This window comes from Zosterops lateralis (genome assembly GCF_965231275.1).
Source record: "Zosterops lateralis genome assembly, chromosome: 5".
In the NCBI taxonomy this organism is placed as follows: domain Eukaryota; kingdom Metazoa; phylum Chordata; class Aves; order Passeriformes; family Zosteropidae; genus Zosterops; species Zosterops lateralis.
In genome coordinates, this window is record NC_139766.1 from 8,940,027 (window position 1) to 8,962,771 (window position 22,745).

Here is a 22,745-nt window from a genome sequence, read left to right on the forward strand (position 1 = left end):
GTAACAGGTTAAAACTGCCATGTTGCTTTCTACTGCTCCCGTTAACATGGATAGGATGATTTGCTGCTGGTTGGATATTGAATACAAAAAGCAAAAGAAAGTTGAGATCATTCCACATGAAGTCATTACTAGAGCTGGCTTTTCCCCCGTTTTGAAGTACAGTAGTGACTTGTAAATATGACCTTTTCTAAAGATCATCTGAGATTTGAAGATTTATCTGCCTTGCTTCACCCAAACAACAACTGCTGAAAGAATTTACTCTATGGAGCCCACTATACAGCATTCAAAATGTTTTAGGTTTGGGGTTTTTTTATGAAAAAATACCACAAAAAGTTGTTTTAGGTTTTTGTATCTCTGAATCACTAACACATTGTAGATTTCATTTATTCTTCCATGTTTGAAAATGTTTTCTGCAAAATCAAAATAAACTGTCAAACTCCCTTACGTCATGCTTCCAACAGTTTGAATTTAATACTTCTTGAATGGAACGACATAATTTATTTCCTTTAATTTGCAGGATGGCTACATCAAGCTAGCTTTAAGTCACAACTGTACCTAACCACAGTTCTCTGCAGCAAACCCATGATTTACAATATCTAATATTGTGGTTACAGTGCAGGGAACTGTGGGTAAGAAACCTCCATGTCAGAGTATTGTGGTTGGGGTTTCCCGGAAGAGTGGCAGTTGACACCTCTGGAATATTCATATATAAGTGCTTCAGTCAGATGGTCCTGAGTTGAGCGGGTAACTCAGGCACTATGAGAGCCTGGCATTCAGTCTGCGGGAATGTGTGTAACCTCCGTCACTCGAACCGCTCTGCAAACTGTAGTGGTCTTCAGCATCACTGGCACTTCCAATACTGTCCATTTCACCTGGAGTAAACTCCATTCCTTCAATGTCTACTTCTAAAGAAAACATAAGAAGGCACATTTTCAGAAAGTTGTAGCAACTTGTCATGGGCCAGTGTCAATCAACATCCAGGTGAAACCTGAATCACACTTCAGTTTCAATAATTAAAAAAAAAAAAAAAAAAAAAGACCTGGCACAGTAATTTCTGAGGAAAGGATCATCTTGTCCACCTGAGAATTAAAATCCCTTCTGTCCTCAGCCACATAAATATACTGCATGACATCAATGCCAAATGCTTTCCCAGAACTGTTCCAACCTGCACATAAGACACTGATTTAGAAAAAAGCTGACCCTCAGAGGCTGTCATACTGCAGCACTGTTCACGGTAATTCCAATCATGCAGGAGGTTGGCTGGACATGGTGTGGCTACCTGTCCCCAGGTAACTGCCTCAAGACTGACCACTGCTTCCCTGGGCCCTGAAACAGCCAGGGTGACTGTTCTGCACAGATAAACTTCCAAATGGGAAAATAAGAAATGCCAACAGCCAGCTGGACAAACTGTCTTAAATGAGAACCAAATGCAGAAAACCTGTGGTGATTGCTGCACAGAAAATGTTTTAAAATTTCACAATAAATGACGTGGAAATAATTTATTCACACAAATGAACTAAGCCAAATAAGATTTTTTTTTTCCATGAGAAACTATGCCAGCCTTACCAATAATTACACTAAAAATTCAAAACATTAAATGGTAATTGTTAAAAAATCTGCCAAAAAACACATGCAGGATAAATAGCTTTAAAAATACACACAATATTAACAGCTTCAAAACTGATTAGGAAAAAGACCATTTTTCAAAGAATATGAAAAAAATGCATTAATATTTTACTCTTCAAATCGCATTATGGAATAACTTTGTCTGGGTTTTGTTGAAAGCTTGATTTTAGTTCTAAATGACATCTCCTTGTTTCCCTGCTTCCCTTTTCCTTGCTGGGCCCTTTGGGAAGGGCTGGCTCAATTACCTTGTTCAGAGTCAGTGGATATTGTTGATCCCATGCTGTCAGTGCGGATTCGCTCCATGCCCTGCACGGAAAGCTGCTCCAACCTGCGCTTGAGGTAGCGGTGCTCCCGCTGTAATTGTTCTTTAATATTTAGAGCTTTTCGGTCCTGTTCTTCCAATTTCTTAAAGGGAGAGAAACACAGTAAGCTGACAGTTTGTACCCGTGTCAAAGCATAAGTAACTGAAGGTCTTCTCGTAAACGGTAATTTGAAAGCAATTTAAATATTTTAATTAATTAATATAAAGTTAAAATTAAATTTATAAGTTCAGGTTGTTTTAGTTAGTATTCTGTAGAGGTCAGTACAATTTTAGCAGGCTGAATTTGTTTCACAATAAGATATATGGTTACAGGTGAAAAAATTAATAAAAAAAAAATCCCTGAGACTCTCTTGCCACTAGCAGACACTGCTTGACAAAGACCATATTAATGTTGCCTTGGTTGTGGGGAATATTTAAATCATTTTATCAGGCGAAGCCCGCATCATCTTTGATAACTCGAGCACAGCTCAGGTTTCAGTGAGAACATAACGCCTCTTTAGATGAGTCTCTTATTTCACCTATCACCATAAAGGAACCATCGTGAGCCTCTGAATGTTCTCCCTCCTACTGCAGGCCATGGAAAATTTTAGCATTTAAAAAGCTTCATTAACAAAAAGCAGCGTTAATAATATATAGAAGGAGAAATTTACTAACAACTCTTTATTCTTGCTTTTTATTTTCCTTGTACTTCTACAGAGCAAGTATCATAGTTCTGTGATATCACCTAAAAGTTGGTGGTATTAATCCAAAATTTCTCAGCAAACAGCCTGTGAAAGGATCCTTCACATATCTACCTAAAATCTCCCCTCTGACAGAATAAAAGCAGGTATTAATTTTGCAAATAAAAAGAATACTTCACACCCAGTAAAATGTGCTGCACTGTTGGTCCAAATGCAGTAACAGGAATAAAGTATCTTTTTGTATTTGAACTGAGCCCTCTTCCAAATCACTGGTAGCCATTTTAAAAAACCTGACTACATAATTAGGGAAAAAATTATAAGAGTATGATGGGATAAAAGCATGAAGGATACACAAATCAAAACACCTATTATTATTTTAAAAATTATCTATATGATGCAGTAAATTACAGGTTGTAGCAGTAAAAGCACTTATAAGAGTGAGCAGATTTCTCCGTGAGCTGTGTTTACACGATCACTGAGATTTAGGAGATGTGCACGGAGTGAATACAGCTGCTGAAGATTCCTCCCTGCCGTCTGAATGAACCTAGGCTTGGTTTTCTGAGGAGAGCAGGCTGGGACAGTGCACAGCAAACCACAAGCAAAACCCTTTCAGAGATTTTGCTGTTCCCATGCAAGCCTGAAATGAAAGTGTTTGAAAAAATAATTGACGCTGTTGAACAGGGCAGTTTCCTGGCTCAGTGAAATCTGCCTTCTTCCGCCACATTTTAAGCCCCCTCCCAGGCAATACACTCTGTAGATACTCATCATAGGTGGATACACAGTGTTATAATAGGAAAAGGGGTTGGTACATTCACGTACACAACAAACGAAATGTGCCCAATTGATCAGACTTCCTTTTCCTGTATTTTCCTGGCTGCAATCCTGAACTCTAACAACTATTTTAGGAAAGAACTCAGTGATTCATATCCAGGAGACTCAAAACTGTCCAATCTTTCAGAGCAGATTTCAATATATGGGGGGGTGTGTGTGTGAAAAGTTCAGAACTAATGACTGTGTTCAAAATGCCAGCCGGGCACGGGCAAGCTCTGGCAGGGTAGGGGAGGGAGCTGACCTGACAAAGGGGAACAATTAAATGCTAACCCAGTTAGGGCAGGTTCAGTTAAAATCTTAAAAAGAAAGTTAAACTTCGGTTTTGGTTTTCAGAAAATGAGTACTGGGTGCTGTGCAAGACAGATCTGGAAAGAATCTGTTCCCAGCTTTTTTTATCAGCAGCTGAAATGGTAACTGCAGGGCTAATCTCGCGCACTCGCCACTTGTAAAAACAGTTTTTCAATTTGTATGCATAAGCCCGTGATAGGGGGGCAGCCCAAGACAAAAACCACATGCAGTGCCTTTCATGCATGTTAGCCTGAATTATAAACAAGAGGCCAAAATCTCAAATGGTAAAAACAGGGGTTGCCCAGCTGGAGTAAATGTGCTTAGAAGTGCTGAAAAAGTAGCTCCGTAAACTTGTTCACAAGAATTGTTTTGCTTAAATTAATCTATAATTCTTCATATGAATCACACCTATATCTGTAACTGCAGTGAATCTTAAAGCTCTGTATCAGCAGGCTGTTCTCCAAAATATTCCAAGATTACTGGCAGTGTTCAATTTTGCCTGACACTTTTCTTGACCTGTTTCTCTGTAACAGTGAAAAAATGCCAGATGAGTAATTATAGTCCTGGACACAGAAGCAGAAACCTGTTCTTTAACTTTTACATTTGAATCCCTCTTTGTCTTATTTCTGCATATAACCCTGTTCCCTGAAAACAATGACAGTGAAAATGGGAGTGAAGGTGTCTTTGGAGAGAGAAGGCCTGAGGAATAATTTCCTTTGAATTACCTGTGCAAATGCAGAAAACCTGCACTGCTGCTGGATCATAGGTGAGATTTGAGGCTGGTTTTGGTTTAAACTTGTAACAAGGGGAGTGGCAAATAACAGGAGATTGCATTTAATTTTTTTGTTTCATTTAAACGAGAATTTGGTCAACAAAATGTTGATAGGGATAAGGCTCACTAATAGATATGACCTTTTTGACTCCATTATTTTTTTCATTATTAATGGATCTGGCTTTTTACATTTAAAACAATGCAGCACAATGCTACTTTTCTCAGAGCTTAAAAAATAAATATGTTAATCAAAGGACAGCTTTGACAGATACCTTTTTAAATTATAGTGTAAATCATTAAATACACTAGTTAGTAACTAAACAGAAATCACAAAACCACTGTTTTATATATCTGAGATGCTAAATTGCAAAACACTAAACTTTGACACTGTGACTGAAATCCCTGCAAGTAATAAAGGCCAATAAATCCAGAAGATTGGACATATGGATATGGATTTTGTGTGAAAATTTGTTTCCTCTCTATGGATACACATTCTGGAAGATTCTCCCTTGAAAGAAATAAAAACATGGATGAATGTTTTTACCTTGATATGCATCTTAGCTCTTTTCAACAGACTTAGAGTGGTGTGTCTGGTGCTGTCCGGCCCGAGAGGCACAAGCTGTTTTAGCTGTTCCAAATATAGCCGGAGTTTAGCCCGCCTGCAATCATTAAAAACGAAGAGCGTTGTAGTGGAGTTGCACCCGAACAGAATATCCTATATGCAAACACCATCTGTTTGCAGGATCTCTGTGCAGAACTCGAGTCAACGGTGGCTTCCTTTCCCCTCCCTTTGGCAAAGTTTCAGACTGAAAGGTCACTTGAAACGCAGTAATGCTGCTTGGCACACTCAGACAGGAGGCTCATACCTGTATTTCAAAGCAGTTTGCTGAGCCTGGTCAGTCCCATCTTAACGAAAGGGGAATATGCTCAGAGATCTGAGACATCCAGGCAAGTCTGCACACTCAACCTATGGCTGCGTAAGGAAAAGAAACTGGGATTTTGCTCCAATGCACTGATTTCTGCAGGCATGGACAAAGCTGTGGGCAGCTGCAGACCCTGATCCCCTCTCCCCATTCCTATCCCTGCCTGCTGCAACAGGACACACTCCAGCTATGCAAGCCAAGGGCATCCAGGCAGCTCTTCACAGCTCAGAGCTGTTTCCAGCCATGGTTTACCAATGTATTTTAACAGGGAGGGCTTGATGCTCCCTTCTACTGACCCACAGTCCTCCGAGAAGGAGACATTCTTCCTCTCCCTGTACAGTATTTGCTATAAACACACAAGAAAAAACACTTCCAGCCATATTCCTCAACAACAGGGTCCTGCTTTCTCTGTTACTCCCTTGCAAGCAGTGCTACTGCAGCTCTCAAAAATCACTCCAGTACTACTGACATTAATCTATCAGTAAAAAGAGGATGAACAAAGTACTATTTCTACAAATGCTTTCCAAACTAGAAAGCAGTTGGCAATACAACAATCCATGAAACAGTTGATTGACCTATCCAAAACAAGGCAGTGGCTAACCAAAGAACTGCATGCAAGTGTGTTTCGACAGTTACATACTAAAGAAAATTTCTCCTGGTTTTAATTCACAGCCCTTGAACAGGAATCCACATGGTTCTGCAATGAGATCGAAATGGATGTAGAAGTACTTCCATGAATAACTACTATGCTCCTTTCTGCCAGCCTGTTACAGGCTGAGCAAAGCCATGACCTGGAGCCATCGCCCTCACAGCTGTAAGAATAACTGAAGCAGATACCAAGTGTGAGGTGAATAATCATCTTTTTCAAATTTGCTTGATGCTGCATGGAAGAAACAAACACTGCAAGGAATTCAACACTTCTGGTCAAGAACAAACTTTCTTTTGAACAGTGAGTTCAGAACCACAGTCCAGCACCAGTGTTTGAAATGCAGCTGAAGAGGATTTAATATGCACCAAATGACAAATTACACATATGTAACTGGAATGATTAGTGCAATGTGAAAACAACCTGAGAATTAATGGTGAAAAAGCCCAAAGCAAAATAGAATCTAATATAGAACAGTAATGACTACATACCTCACACATTTAGTTCTGTCTGCATATAAATCAGCAGTGTTCTAGGTAAGAAATCGCAAAGTATTTCCATAAATTCTTAATTTTTTTCTTCAAGCCACTTAGGGAAAAAAGATTTTTTGGTGAAAACGTGATTCGCAAGAGAAAACTGATAACAGACTTTTTTGTTTAGGCCTGGGAATTGTTTTTAAATACAAGGCTCTAAACTTAAGCATCAAAATGCTTTTATTTCAACAACACCAGCAAAGACTGGCCCAAGTATTCACAAAAATAGCCCCATCAGATGCCCTGAGGCTGTTACCTTAAACTGGGATATTGATCCTTAAATAGTAAAATGCCCAAATTAGGGACTACTGGTATTTATAAGGAAAATCTTAATGGGGCAAATTTTTATTTTTGTGTCTGTAATCTCTAACAACTACCTGGCTGGGTTTGCGTTTTAAATACAAAAACTTCCACCAGGGACTAAATTCAAATAATCTTTCTGTTTTCTAAATGGCCTCTGAACCTAAACACAACTCTGTGTCACTCAGCCCAACCTGGATGCAACTGCATTTAGACTGATGACAAGAAAGTGACGACCGAAGATGAAGGAGGATATGGGAAAGAAGAGGAGAAGAATAGTACCAAATACTAAATAGAGAGGTAAACACCTTGAAATGGAATTATCAATATATTGGGAGCAATCAAAAGTCTGTTAAGGAATATACAGAACTGTTGATCTGAGATTAACTTAGTATTAACTCTGGAAAACATTAACGAAACCAGACTATATAATAAACTTATCTGCTTCTTGGTATTTGAGGAAAGTCTGCTTTCCACAGGGAGAAGAAAATAAGGCTTCCTTGCCATCAACTAGGAAGTGCACAGAAATATCACCAAGGTTCAGGGGCATGGCTATGTGCCTTTTTAAAGCACAAACTCTTTTATGTTACCTGCCAGCCCAGTAGTTTACAGGAAGAACATGGGACTGAATCTAAGAAAAGTATTTTAAGTGACCAGTGAGAAGAATTAAAAGAGCTGAATATTAACAAAACTGCTTTAAGGCTTTTTCAGTACTACCAATGGATACTGGTAACAGTAAATGTAATAAACACATTTGCTGAAAGACCTCCTCTAACTTCACCTTTTTTTTCTTAGAAGGACTTTTTCTTTCATCTAATTATTCAGCACCTATGAATCCATTACAGATTTTAAAGCATAAGCTTTACACAGATCTTTACATAAATGCAGACATGTTTATATGACTAATTTGTATATTATAATCAATGGCATAGATTGTGAATGTACAAAAAACCCCAACAAACCAGCCCACCACAACTCCTCTGGCACCAGAGTAAATATCCTCACATTTTTCATCTTGCACATCTTAGAAAAAACTGTAAGAATGTAAGAAAACATTTCAGGCATGTTACGTTAACAGATCACACCAGCAGGAACAAGGGACTCAAACTTCACAGCAGATAAGTTGTCTCGTACAGACTCTGCCAGCACTAATTTCTCTCCTTTTCTGCAGGGACCTGACAGCTTTTGCTTTTTCTCGGCTGCCTGTGACCACAGGAGGAGGGAAAGGCACTCACAGAGGTAATCATAGCCAGAGCTGCTTTGTGTTTTGCAGCTCACGCCTTAAATTCCACCTAAAAAAATAACAAAAAGAAAGGAAGAAAAAAAAAAAAAAAAAAAAAAAAAAAGAACAAAAAAAAAAGCAGCCTGGTGTCAGAGCAACAGAGCAACAGGGTAACAGTCTCTGTGCATGAGACGTGGCTGAAGTTGGGTAATTACGTTCTGCTCCAGCTTCCAAGCCCTGTGCTATGCCTTTGCCCACACCCAGTGTGGTACCAGGCCTGGACACCAGAGCTATCAGCAGAGAGAGCACTTTCCTCACTCCAGGTGGAGGCACAGAAATACTCCCTTCATCACTGGTACTGATTTCATCTGGGAAGGCAGGGATCTAAAAAATGCCATCCAAAATCCAAATCATGCCTGCAGCACTCTGCTTTGGGTGTAGCTCCACATATGGAGAGGGGCATGGGTGCCCAGTCTGATTTACCACATTGTCCTTTGTGCCAGATTACAAAGGAATTTCAGATGTTCAAGACTCCAGTGTTTCTCCATAAGCAAATTCACAGCAAGGTCCCCTCAGTCTGCTTTTCAGCTCTTCTAGTGCTTAATAAGCCCAGGCTGGTCAACATTCCAGGGCAGTGGCCATGTCTAGCAGCTGCCCAGTGGTTCCTGACATTCACATAAAGGACAAAGCCACCTGCTGACAATTGACCCAAAGGCTACCAGCTGGAACTGCCTTAAACTGGTTTTGAATCCATGTAAGCCATGATGGGCAATAGAGGCAGGGGTTTCAGAGCCCATGGAAGAATGAACCCTGGAGCCCCACAACATGGAGGGACAAAGCAGCAAAAAGCTGAAATTTTCCTACAGAACAAAAACATCCACCAGAAGACCATCACAGGAAGACCACTCACTGACTTTAGTCCTTGGAGATTCCAGTTTGCTCAGGTGTTTGGCTATGAAAAGGCAGGTTCACCACTTCTCAAAGAAAGGGTAGCCATACAAAGGTATATTAAGATCTTTGACCCTAATCAATTTCAAAATTGTGTTAAATCAGTCTTTTAAATAATAGTCAATAAGCTTTGCTCCTTATATGAATTCCCAGATGGAAATCCAAGCAGCACACCAAGAAATGGAATACTAAGACACAGAGGGAAAAAAAAAAAGAAACAAGAAAGTCCATTGTTCACCCTGGATAATCTTCATTCCAAGGAAACTGCAACAACTCCAAGAAATTCCTGCAACTACTTGACAGGCGGTTGCAATGGGAACAAAATACTTTTCTGTAGGGCTAAATAATACAACAAAAGGCAATGGCTGTGAATTCAGAGGTTCGGGATGGACATTGGAAAACAAATATTTTATTGGGGTAGTGGTGCACAATCAGAATAGGTTGCCCAGAAAGGCAGTCCTTGGAGGTCCTTAAAGATTTTCCCAGACAGAGCCATAAACAGACATTCATGTCCATGAACATGTAAATCCAAGATTGCCTGTAACCCTTCAGCATTTGATTCCCAAGATTGTTCCCATTTATGTAGCAGCAAAACATCCACAGCTGTGTGGCTTAAACCTGTGCCACTCTGACAGAATGCTGGTAGTTTGTGGAGTGACCTGATCCACTGCAGCCTTTCCACAGGGGCTCCCCAGGGCTTTTTCAGATCCAGCACAGCAGACAGAAATGGCCTGCAGCCAGTCAGACAGCAGACAGGTGTTCAAGCAGTAGTTGCACAGTTTTTTGACAGCACCAAAGGTGTGTTTCCTAAACTATTTAAGTATAAATCCACAGACTTTACTTAGAGGTTACTGAGCTGCACAAAGCTAGCTGCATAGACAAGGTGCATATCCCAAATAAGCTGCTCAGTCCTCCACATGGCCTCAGCCAGGCCCTGGTGACATTAAATAGCCACAGACACTCATGATACAGGGTGATAGCACTGAGTTCCTGTGAAATGTGTGCCTGCCCATCCTGCCACCCCTGCTGGGCACTCCCTGCAGACAAGCTTCCAACAGCCCTCCACATGTTCATGGAGGTAGCAGGGGGTGGGCATTTCCTGGAAGCTGCATCCGAACACAAACAGTTCCCACTGCTGGCATCATGTTCCTGACTGCCAGAGGTCACTTGCTGAAAGTGTCAGAAGGGCCATGCTCATCTGTTTCTGAACAATTGTGAGCAAGAGCATAAAACTCACTACAGAGAAGTCAAATTCATAACAAGTGTTCACCTTGCACATCACCAGGTCTCATTCCACAGCCCCCACGGAGCACGAGAATGACTCTCACATGTACCCATTGTCTTCTGACCCAGAGCTGGCTGTAGAAAGGAAAGAGCAACTCTATCAGCAGTTTGTCATCCTGTGGGAAGTCCCAGAACAGTTCTGTCTGGTCCACACCTGCTCCCTGCTACTAGCAGATTGCCCAGGCTGGCAATGGAGCTGTCCTGGCCATACTGGCATCTCAGACATGCAGCATCTCCAGCTGATGGGCAGCAAGGATTTGGAAGGTGAGGAAATGGCCAAAAAGCCACTAAACATCTGTATTCCCACATTGCATGCCCTGAATTTCCCTTCACTCTGGCTCCAGCGGAAGTTGGCTGGGTTAGACATGATGTTGTTGCTTCCACATGCACAGCCCATCATACCTCTCACCACAGTGCACCACTGAAGCTGGCATGAAACAATGCTGGCCTCAGAAGCAGGCCCTAACTGTGCTTTCTGTAGGGTGCCTTACTGCTAAAAACACTTGTGTGACTGAACATGCGTCTGTGTTTCAGATATCCCAATTTTAGTCCACTAAACTAGCTCTGTGTACAGGAGGTTGACTTACTCTTGAATCAACTGCTAGATATATTTGTTTAGTGTTCTTCTGAAAAGAAAAGGACACCAAAGATTAAACTCAAGCAATGCTATCCCTACAAGCCACACCAGTAAGAAAAACCAGTAGATTTGAAATAGATGTAAAAACGAAAAATTTGTCATTTCTGTACATTAACCATTTTGATCCAGACAGCATCAGACCCTATCACAAAGGAAATTCAGTACAAACGTAATAAAAACTAAACCCTGACTTCAAAGAATAGAAATGTATTTGAAATTAATATAGAAGACACACTATTACAAACTGGACAGAGTTACCTAAGCATTTCAGGTTCCTTCTCTAATGTTTCACATTTTTTCCACATTCAAACCTATCGTGGTGCTGTGCAATGAAGTTAAAACACAAAGGTTTAAATATAGAGCAGTTACTAAATTTTTCATTGTTGCATAATGACGATGTAATCTGGCTTAATAATGTGCATAGGGTAAAATCAAAGAATCTCTGCACCAAAAATTCACTTCTGAGGTTAAATGTTATCCAGATACACTATGAACTAAAACAGTCTGGTCCGAGCCCACAACTTTGGGTCAGAGATACCAGCAATGAACTAATGGTTGTGTTTCCTCCTTAAAAAGCAAGGTGATTTTATCACCCTGCCAGACATTAAATTCAGTATAAAATACAGAAGTGAACTAGCTGCAATTGTAAGACAGTCATGTTTTTACAGGAAGACTCTTCACAGATTTATTTATGAAATGCAAATACCTGCGTACAGGGAGCACTTGACTTTTAGACAGAATCAGCAAAGAGAAGCTCAGGATACTTTGTGACATGCACTAGGTCAGGATGAACACAGACAGCATCATTACTCATAAACATCATTATTTTAAAGTTTTGAAAAAAATGCAGAAATGCAGCAGTAAAAACTTCCCCAGTGTGACTTCAGGGTTCACTTGCAACCAAGGTAAAACGAGGGCGAGAAACTCTGCCTGCCTTCTGATACCAGCTTCAATCCCTTCTTACTGGAGCTTGACACAACAAGGCAACATCTTTTAGGGCTGCAGCTCTTTTTATTCTGTGCACAGTCACACTCTAAAATGGTGACAGAATTTTGCTGCAAATTGTTTTAATGGTACTGAAAATTTAGTATGTTCATATTATTTCATGTAGTGCTGGATATCATGGCTTCATATGCAATGTAGGTAATCATGTAATTATATACCCAACACTGCTTAGTAGAAGCTGGCACTCGAGCATACTTGCCTCGCTCCTCTTTAAGCTAACACTTTTATTAAAGTGTCAGGAATTACTTATTTACAGCTCTACGAGACTTTTTATAACCTACCAAAGATGACTCTGTACTAATTAAAACACATTTGTTTACAAAGGCATTTAAAGAGATTATTTATAAGCTTCCATCTTATGAAATCACAAAAATTCAATCAGATAAATGGTTCTAAAGAAACATATTTATTAATGGTCCAGACAGTATTTAGCATACCTCCAGCAAAATATTAAACATAATGGAAGATAACAACCCTCCACTGCAATAAAAAATCCTGTTTCTTTCAGATTTATTTCACTCAGAAACACTTTTAATACTTTCTTCTCTACAAAAGACACCTCAATTACTTCTTTTTTTTCCTAAAGGATGCTCTAGCTCACACTTGAGCTGCACAATCTATTTCAACTACACAACAAATATGCTTTAGTGAAAAGGAAAGAAAACCTCTTAGTATTAAAGCACTGTACCATAGCAAGGCACCCAGTGTGCAGATTGCTCCGAGATGTGTGAAAAGCTTGCTCACAGCTGAGTGCCTCGGAGTCAAACCCAGAAAATGCAGTCCTGCTCTTACAGCAAATCTCTTCGTTTTTTATTATCCAAGGAAAGGTAAACCAAACACCGGTGTTCTGCAGTAAACTGGGGGTCTTTTTCACATTAAAAACAAATGCCTGAAGTTTGTGTGCTGCTGAAGATTCATCCAAGGCATTTCTTGTCCATGTCTGACACCTCATAAGGCCTCTGCAACCAAATTCAGCAGTAAAGCCCACGTGGAAATTAACAGGCAGGAAGAGTGGCAAGTGCCTAATTGCAGTGATTGTTAGTGAATTAAATGCAACAGCCCTACAATCAGTGCAACCGCCTGCTTTATTTACTGTGGTATTAACTGGGAGTTTCATCCTCAATATGCATTTGCAGCATGCTGAATACTTGTGTGCATCTGCTCTGCTAAACTGAAAGCAGCCGCATCACTTTAGCAGCCAAGTGGTCTTGGGGTACCTTGGAAGTGTCCAAACACGGGATAACAACTGCTACAAGTGCCTCTTACCATCACAAGCTTTCAGAGAGTCAGTGCAGATCTGGACTTATCTGCAAGTTTTCATGTGAATACTGCCCAGCAATGTCTGGTGCTGTTCCTAATGCTAAGGAAATAGAAGAAAACTTCTGCTGTCTGTTAACATAGCCTCTGATTTCCATGTTTCACGCATTTTATCACTCTGAAAAGTATTTTAGTTCTTTTATGCTATATCTAAATGCACACTACAGCAGTTCCAGTGCATTTTATTTATTTTCCCTTAGTGCCACTTCAGCCCACTAGCTGAGTCTAGACTGCAAACTTGACCTTTACCTTTTCACTTTCCAAAAGATGCCACTTGTTCACAGTCTAGAACATATACATGGAACCAGAACTTATTCCTACAACTTTCAGTACACATAAGTTAATGGAAGCATATGCAGTACCACAAATGCATGCATTTTTGGCCAGCTAAGCCTCTTGGCAACAGTGCACAGAAAGCTCACTGGGATGCAAACTGGGGACAGGTGAATAGTGGCTGGTCTGTGAGAGGGAAGCTGCTGACTCCTAAAAGAGGGAATACCTGGCAGACCTTGCTGCCCATGTTGCTTCCTTTGTCTCTCCCTCCATTACCCATCCCTCCAGTTACTCCTTGCTGAATGCAGTGATAGTTGCCTGTCCGAAGTTACAAGCACCGGGCTACACCAGCATTTCCTCATCTCTCAAAATTCCCACAAGCAGACTTTGATGCACTTTATGCTCTGGTTCCCACCAGAAGGTGAGCTGTGCCATAAGCCAGGACATCAGCTAAGACAGGCAAATGACAGCAGCTCCCGAGGCTTGCTTTGGGCTGGAATGACCCTGCAAAGTAATGTGGACAACACCAGCACCAGAGACCTGAGTGGAGCCTCAGCAGCTGGTGGCTGGCCAGACTGCCCACATGCTGTCCCTTCAGGAATGTACCAGCAGCAGAAGCAGACAGACTGATGAGCGTCCCAGAGTCACATCTGACTTTGGCTGGCAGAAGAAATGAAAGCCCTGTGGCACAGTTAGTGCTTGTTGCTGTACTGCTCCTCAACCTTCTCCCACTCGAGCTCTCCTGCCTGCGAAGTGAGCACGAGCTGTCAGAGGCGTGCGAGGTGTGACAGAGATGTGTCACACGACGGTGCACGCTCACCCACGTACCCACACCGCCCGCAGACCGAGCCATCAGAGGAGCACTTGGGCAAGGCAAGGCACAGACAGGACCACGTCACCAAGGACCCCAGGGCAGATGGAACACCAGCAGCTCTGACTGATCTGTGTTTTACCCACTAGGGTGCCATAGCCTTAGGCTCTGCAGTACTAAGAGCTGCAGGACCATCATCTGACCACTCTCATCTCCTCTCCTTGTTTTTTTCTGGAGTCCTCCCTGCAGGCAGGCTTCTCCTCACAGCTTTCCCCATGCTTCAGCCATCCCACTGTCTTAAGCTACTCTTATTTGACGAGCAGCCCTGTAAGGTTTAAAAGCCCTTCATTGTCTTGGGTCTCAGCAATAACTAACAGCAACACACAGAAATCTGAGATGTCCTTCGTGGGAAATGTCAACAGGAATTTACAGGCTATACAGGGATTCTCAAAAGCATCACATGCAAAACCAAAGGCAGCTGGATATCATTTGTCTTTACTGGATGGTGTCCATCATAAATTTACATGTATGATATTCTACATCCTTTGACCATAGGCAATAAATCTCAGACCTTGCATGAATCTGAGGCAACAAAAATCAAACATTATGCAAACAGCTGAAACCCATTGCAGTATGTTTTTACCCTTGTATGGATTTCTTTTCTTCTGCAAAAAGGAAAAAAAAAAGGAGATTCCAACCTATATTTTAGTATTTCAGCCTTTAGGTTGTGCTCATCTATAAAGAACAGTTTTCTGTATTTTAAACCTTCAAAGTCAATGTCAGACAAATAGGAACAATTCTTAGAGCTATAGAAAAGGAATTTCTTTTTCAGGTGTCTTCTATTTTTAGCCCTGTTATCTACTGATTGTCTAACATTTACCTCTCAAACACTTCTAAGCAATAGTGAGGGAGGTGTCACCTGGTACCACCAGCTCAGCATCACACAGCACCTACCTAAATCCAGGCAGATGAACAACATGCCTTGTAGAGAAATACATGAATGATGGAAATACCATTGTACATACTGAAAACAGAGTCCACAAAAAACTAATCAGCCATGCTTTTAATAAACTTATTTAATACGCCATTCAGCCAAATCACCCATTTGTTTTGCACATTAAAATGCACACATTGCAATTTAGTAGTCCTCCTAAATTAGACCTCTCAAACCCATCTGTCTTACTGGCACTCAAGTTTCTTAGATTACACTGCAGGGAGACTCAAGTTTGTCTGCTACCTCAGAATAGTGTCAGACCCAATTAGATAAGGAAAGTGCCATCACAAGATCATGCCATTACAGGATCAAGCAGTTGTAATTCCCACTTGACGTGACACGGAGGCACACACGTACTCACACATGCTGCCCATGGAAACCCCAGGAATGGGTTAGGACGTGCAGCCATTTGGGGTTAGGACATGCCAGCAGTAAAACTTTGGCCCTCGCTGGCAGTGGAGCACCACAAAGCAAATTTGCACAGCACATCCAAAGCCATGGTGTGAGTCTGCAGACCTGCAACACGTGTGTTGGCTTTCAGCACCTTTCACAGTACTCTTGTAAGGAATTGTCAAGGACTGCAGAGAGCGGGTTAAAGAGAATTACATTCATTAAACAAAGAAAAGCTGTGTAACAGCAACAGGCTTGCACTGGCTTTACGCACAGAGGGCAACAGGATGATAGTGATGATTTTTCACAAATTAACCATTCACCAACAGGTGGCTGGAGAGGATGCAGTCTGTCTCCCCCAGAAGTGGCTCCTGAGAGCTGCAGGTCCCTCTCACGTGGGGCTTAAGGACCAAGGTGCAGCTCAGCTCTGTGCATACGAGCTCACGTTTGTCGAGTGACAACACCCCACAGCAAATCACTCCTTACAAATCAGCTCATGGCTTGAAACCGGCTTTAATTATCAGACTGTTTCCCCACATCAAAATGCTAAGCAAGAACATAGTGTCTCAGGACAGCTGCCAACAGGAAGGATCTTAAAAAAAAAAAAGCGGGGGGGGGAGACTACAATGCTTAAATAAGCCTAGAGAAGTTGAGCTGCAGCACAGCACTAAGCCAAGAGAGCACACTACTGGGCCTAGTGAGCTTTTTCTGCCTAATTTTAAACCTCCCTATAGACCTAGTTATTTTGTACATATGTCAAATGAGGGGAGAAATGTGCAAATGTGTTCAAGATCGTTGGGGTTTTTTTAATACCACTGTATGATGCCAAATTAAAGGAGAGGCAAGTCAAGTTGAATTATTTTAGCTAAATTAAAAACATGCATTGCTGTCCCACACTGAGCACAAGGCCTAGGGATGGCAGGCAACTGGAATTAAGCAGCCTTTTCCTGCATCATCTTAAATAAGTGTGAAGCATTAATATCTGCAATACTGGATACCTGTGATTGTGGTTTTATTGTCTGTTGCACTTTGACATCCAAATACCAAGTATCCAATTTAAGCCTCACAAATGCTGTAGGGACTCTGCCTCCCACGTGCACAAGGCACCAAAAGAAACAACAGCAATTTACACCACAGTTTTAAAACCTCATCAGAGTTAAGGCAACTCTGTCTCCAGCACCTAAACAATTACTTGCTCATTCACAGTGGTAGGAAGTTTTAAGCTCTGATCAGGAAACTATCAGAAACAGATATTTAGTGCTATGTGTTACTTTCATTTTTGCTTCTGCTATTACTTCCTCAGCACATGCAAGTACCAAAGCTTCGTGGCCATCTTAGAGGGAGCAACTAATGATGGCAGCGTGAGCATGCACAAATGAATTGACTTTACTAGGGAAGGAAGTGGTGGGTGTTGCTTTTACCACTGCAGATACTTGAGATGTGCTCCAGAGAGACAGCTGAGGTGCCCCAGGACAACAGCAGGGTGCCTGTTCTAGCCAGCTGAAGGCTGGTTCAGTCCCCAAGTGAGAAAAACAAAGGAAGAGAAGAAAAGAAATCACACTGAAGTAATTAAGAATACATGTCCCCAAATGTCTTGCTGTATGTCTCCAACTCCCTCATTTAAACCTTGTAATTAGAGGTGAATGGAAGACAGTGAGGTGTATGTATAAACAAATTTAGGGGAAGGATTAAATGCACTGACTGTAATTAAAGATGGTCACTTCCAAGGCTGCAATGGGTACTTCTACTTTCAGGTGAATTAAAAGCTGAGTAACACTTATTCCTCCCACCCCCCAAACAAAAAAAAGAAAAAAAAAATCTGGCATTGTGGGACAGTGGAGTCTTGCAGATATCTGACAGTCCTGCCTCCAAGTTTAGATATAGCTTGCTACAACACAGATAGTGCCTTGTTTATAATTTAATTTCCATCCTATTTCCCTTTCCACTGAGCAGTACAAAACTGGTTGTCTCTGAGCCAGATAGGGTGCAGTTGAGCAGAATCTGAAAATGATCCATCTAGGGATGATAAGGTATGGAACAGCTTTCAAAACTCTTCTCTTTCTCTCCTTCTTTCTTCCCCACAAAACTCATCTCAGATTTCTTAAGTGCAGAGTCCTGAGGTTATCTGGCAATGGAAGGAAGCGCCAGAAGTTTGGACTCACTTGCCATGTGAGTATGTAAAGTCAGGCAGTGGGAACCAAGACTCCCAACAGTCTATTTAAAACACCTCTTAGCACCTACACCCAATAACTGCTTCTAGCAAACATACACAACAAGCTGCCAAATTTCCCTAGCAGAAATTATTTGCTCCACCCATGCTGTTCATTGCAACAGTCAACACAACAGCACTTACCAATCGGGATCAAGTCAGCTTTCTTGGGGAATTACAGGGTTTGCTACCTTCATGTTTTGTAAATACCAGCTAATGTGCTATGTAAGACACGGAGTGTCTGTGCAGCCGGTATTTGCAAACACTGATGGTATTCCTAACTTCAATAGGAGCTGCTGAGTCCTGGCAGCAATTATATGCCAGGCAGGCCCCTTATTTAGCACCTTGTATCTTCACTTAGATACCCAAATTGAACCATCAAGGAAAAAAAGCAGATAAATCTGTCAGGCATCAGTCTCAAGGTGGCAGCTGGGAGAAGAGGACTCTCCACTTCTTCTGCAGCCTTTTACAGGCGTTTCACAACATTCAGATGTAGTCTTTGACTGTTACACAAATCTGCTTTGTTGCTATAAGGTAGAACCTAATAAAGGCTTTCTTAATGTAGGGCATGTAGCCTGTAACCAGAGTTATTAGTTTTTCAAGTTAGAAGCATTGCAACATGACTTCATGTACATACATCCAAGCTCACATCTCTTCTGTGTCGGCTGTGCCAATCTCCACACGCTACGAAATTAGTCACACTAATTTGTGTAGAAAAAGGCTTGCGTAACATAAACTAGCATTAGACAATAATATTAGCCAGTTGACATCCTTTGACAAGTCCTGTCACTCCACTCTAGCCTAGAAGGATGTGTACATAGCTCAGCATATGTATTTCCATCTCAAAGGACAGAACTCTATGAAGTCTCAAAACAACTTTCTCCTTCCAAACATAGGGAGGGGTGGGTAGAAGGAATATCTTATCCATTCTTGTGGACTGCACAGTTCTTTATGACAAGAGGAGTCAGTTTTTAATTGGATCCCATGCATGAGGGAGGGGATGGGGGGGAGTTGGCTTTGGTTTTCCAAAAAAGGCCCAAATTAAACTTCTGTGAAGGAACAGCATTATGCTTTTTCACATTTATAATCTGCTGTCTAAATGGTAATGCTCAGTACAGTTTCTGGAACTTTTTCTGCATCCTCTGCAGCTGCCCAGATGTGATGCAGGGTTCAGCCTGCAGGCAAGCACAGCTCCTACTGAAATTCCCTGGACATGAGGCAGAGTTGGGCCCACAGTCTGCCACTGTACCAAAGGGAAAAAAAACACAGATTAAAAACGACTTGACCCGCAAAGGAATTCTGTGCACTAAATCTAAGCACAAGTGTCTGCTGACAGACACCACGAGGGAAAAGGAGCATGAGCTGCAGCAGGGAAGTACACACCGTTCCATTCAGAAAGAGACATTTTGAATTTGGGACCAGGCCATGGTATATCCAATACCCAAGTGGGGTAGTCACTCCAGGGAAAGGAGTGCTAAAAATAGAGCTACAGATGCCAATACAGCATGGAGGCAGGGAGAGGAAGGGACAGGACAAGCAAATCACAGAACACAGCCACCTCCTCCAGCTGAGGATGATTTCCTTTTGTCTACTCCAAGCAGGGACACTGGGACATGAATGCTCATGACATACTTGGGAGAAAGTAAGCCAGCCTCCTGCAGATCTGGTGAGTGCAGAGTCAACCTTGCCCTAAAGAGCTGGAGCTGCACTGCTGACTTTCAGGCACATTTGCTACGTCTTCAAACCACAGCAGGTACCACTTCTGTATATTGGTCTGTGGGCTTCCACAGACCTGACTGCCTGGGATTCAGCCAAGGATTCCCATTGCATTATGTAAGACTCATTTCAGAGGCCAACTTCTTAAAGTCCATTAGCTGCCTAAAGAACCTTTAAAAAAACAAAAATAAAATTCCAGCTCACTTGTCCAGATGTAGCTAAGCAAGCTTAAAAAAAAACCCTCTTTTTCAAAATACCTAATTCAACTTATTTTTTTTCTCCTCCAATTGGGAGAGCAGTCACCATCAGGCCTCTCTTCCCTTATATGCAGGAGATCAGCACCTAACTGTCCTGAAAGTACCATAAAGTCTGGCCCATCCATCTCTACTTTGTACAAGTCCAGCCCACTCTCTCTACCATGTTGGATGAGAAATAGCCAGGTCAATTAGCAGATGCTGAAAACATAAACCACCTTCTATATAGTCCATTAGAGGCTGACACACAATGGACTTATGTTTGAAGAGAGGGAAGAACAAATTCAAGTGGAAAAAAATGCATGCACTTGGTTTCTCACCCATCTGCTCCCTGCTAGCTGCTTGGCTGACCAGGAAGCACAGAGCTTTCTGGAGCCTAGACCCAGGACTCCACTTACACTCCACAGTCCAAAGCTGACCTCAGCAGGAAAAAGGACATAATAATTGAGTCCAAACTGTATTTTAGTCCCATCTTTCATTGCAAAATAGAAGCTCTGTCCAAAGCATGAGTATGTGTACATCTCTGATACCTGTAATATAACTTCCTGAGCAGATTAATTTTCAAGCTTCGTCTGCTTAATACACTCCTCCTTTCCAAACCAGCAGTGTGGGTAGGAAGACACCATTTGTTGGGAGTGCCTCATCAGGTGAGCTGCTCTGTGCACTGAAAAGACAACAGTTCAGTGCATAAGTATCCACAGTAGTTATTGCAGCAGGTACTGCAGGACAAGTCACAGGTCCAGACACTTGCTGACTGCCCAAAGATGGGGCAACAGTGAGGAAAAAGAACAGCATTTCAGTGTAAAGTTTTAAACCTTTGAATTGCTTTAATTCCACAGATCTATCAGACTCGAAACATGGGTCACTTCAGCAAAAGCACAGGATTAGATCTCCAGTTCTGCAGGCCCAGTTCTCTACTAAACAAGCTGTGCAAAAAAAAAAAAAAAAGTTATTACAGAGATTTAAAAGGCAAACGCCTAGCAAGAGGGGCATTTAACTGAGATACAGCCTTGCACTGGCTGAGGCAACACCAGTCACCTGCTCACTACAGCTGGAACCCCCAGAGAAGCAGTCATAGCTGGGGAGGGGGAGCAGATGCCCAAACCATGTTGGCTTTCAGCTCACAAAAGTCAAATCACACTCCTAAGATATTACCCTGCTTAAGAAGTGCAAAGATATATTTATTGCAATTCACTAGGATTGTAATAAAACACTTCACACCAACCAGATGCTGTAAAAAAAGTTCTTTTCTTGACAAGAAAACCAGAAGAAAGACCTAGCACAGAGGTTAGATTCTGCTAGCAAGACAACGTGGTTCCCACCACTAACACGGCAGCCACATTATCTGAATGGTTTATGTGTAATCTGGACAGATCCTAGAAATGGCAGCAATTTTTATAGACCCATTATAACAATGAGATCTTTCCCAGGTCAGTAAGACCCATCCAGCACAGCACTTTCCAGGCAACAGCAGCCAAAACTGGATGCTTAGGAAAAACATTAAACTGACAGAGAAGTGAACTGTAACTGCTCTGTACTGTAAATTAACACTGTAAATTAACACTGTTCACTCAAAGAAGCCATCCCACCCTCTCCCTGTGCTGGCATCAGGGTGTGCCTGTGACAGCTGGCTCAGGAAGGTTCTCCCCTCCTGCTGTGCTGGCAGGAAGCAGGACCCAGGAGCACCAGTGTGCAACCAGTTAAATTCCTGATGGAAGCACAGCAGTGAGACATTGGGTGATCCTTCCCTGGAAGGACTGTACCTCCAGCAACCAGTTCAGGGGTTTCCTCAGTTAGCAGTGGCACCACAGCACTCAGTGTGATGGATCAATGCAGTTACAACTTTATGCTGCATAACAGTGCTAACCACAATGGTAATTTGTGATTTTGAAAAGGCAGCCCATAATAAAAATAAACATTAAGCATTTTTTTGGTATGTTATTATTCCAATGACCTTTCAGTTCTGTTTAAAAACTTCCAAGTTTATCACCAACTGGCAATTACATGCTTTTCGTTAACCCTGCAGTTTACTAACATGAAGAGCCACAGAGAAGATTTCAGGACAACTATCTAGGCATTCTCTCAGCCTATATAAACTTTAAATACCAAGCATCTCTGGTGGGTGAAACTGATGTAGCAATGAATGTAACTGTGCTCTTGAATGTGCAATTCCTCCATGAGAAAACCACCTATCAGGACTTAACTTCAGAGGCACCTGTTCTGCTTTCTGTATGAGCTAATGTTGTACATAATAATGCTCCCATCAAAATATATATTGCTCATCAAAGCCTGTGTTTCTGTAGAGATACACACTCATGCACATAAGGATGCAATATAGAAACTTTGTTTTGGCAAGATTTTAGCTTTAAGGACTGCACAAAACTTGCTTCAGTATTACCTTCTGTGCACATGGGAACACTTTCAGTCTCCCCCAGTCAGCACTCCACATAACACATACACTAAGCTCCTTTGGGAAGAAAGAAAGGTTTGGGATTTCTTCCATCATTAAGGTTTTGCAAATCACTGTGTCTCATGTATTCCCCATTCTGGTCTTGCACTTCTAAAAGTTCAAGGCTGTCTCACACAATTGATCCAAGCCAACTTCACAGCAGTCTCAGTTTGAACAGCAGCGCTTGGTTTTTACCTCCATCTGGCTCAGGTCACCAGCTTTTGTAAAATCTAAACCTGAGGACCTGGGGGCCTAGATCAAGCCATACCAGGGTCACAGCACTTCTTCAGCTCATATGGTGCCAGTCTGGGGACA

General features: G+C 41.8%; 1 protein-coding gene across 3 annotated transcripts in view; it reads right to left on the reverse strand.

Annotated features, from left to right (window-relative positions):
- MXD4 (MAX dimerization protein 4) overlaps positions 1–22,745 on the reverse strand; it is a 38,501-nt gene that overhangs the window by 1,899 nt on the left and 13,857 nt on the right. For all 3 annotated transcript variants that reach the window (XM_083861306.1, XM_083861304.1, XM_083861305.1), the window contains exons 4-6: positions 5,064–5,178; positions 1,872–2,031; positions 1–905 (exon numbers count right to left, since the gene is read on the reverse strand). The exon at positions 1–905 is cut by the window's left edge and continues 1,899 nt beyond it. In XM_083861306.1, coding sequence (XP_083717432.1) covers positions 757–905; positions 1,872–2,031; positions 5,064–5,178 — 424 coding nt within the window. In that variant the 3' untranslated portion in view covers positions 1–756. The remainder of the gene's footprint in view (positions 906–1,871; positions 2,032–5,063; positions 5,179–22,745) is intronic.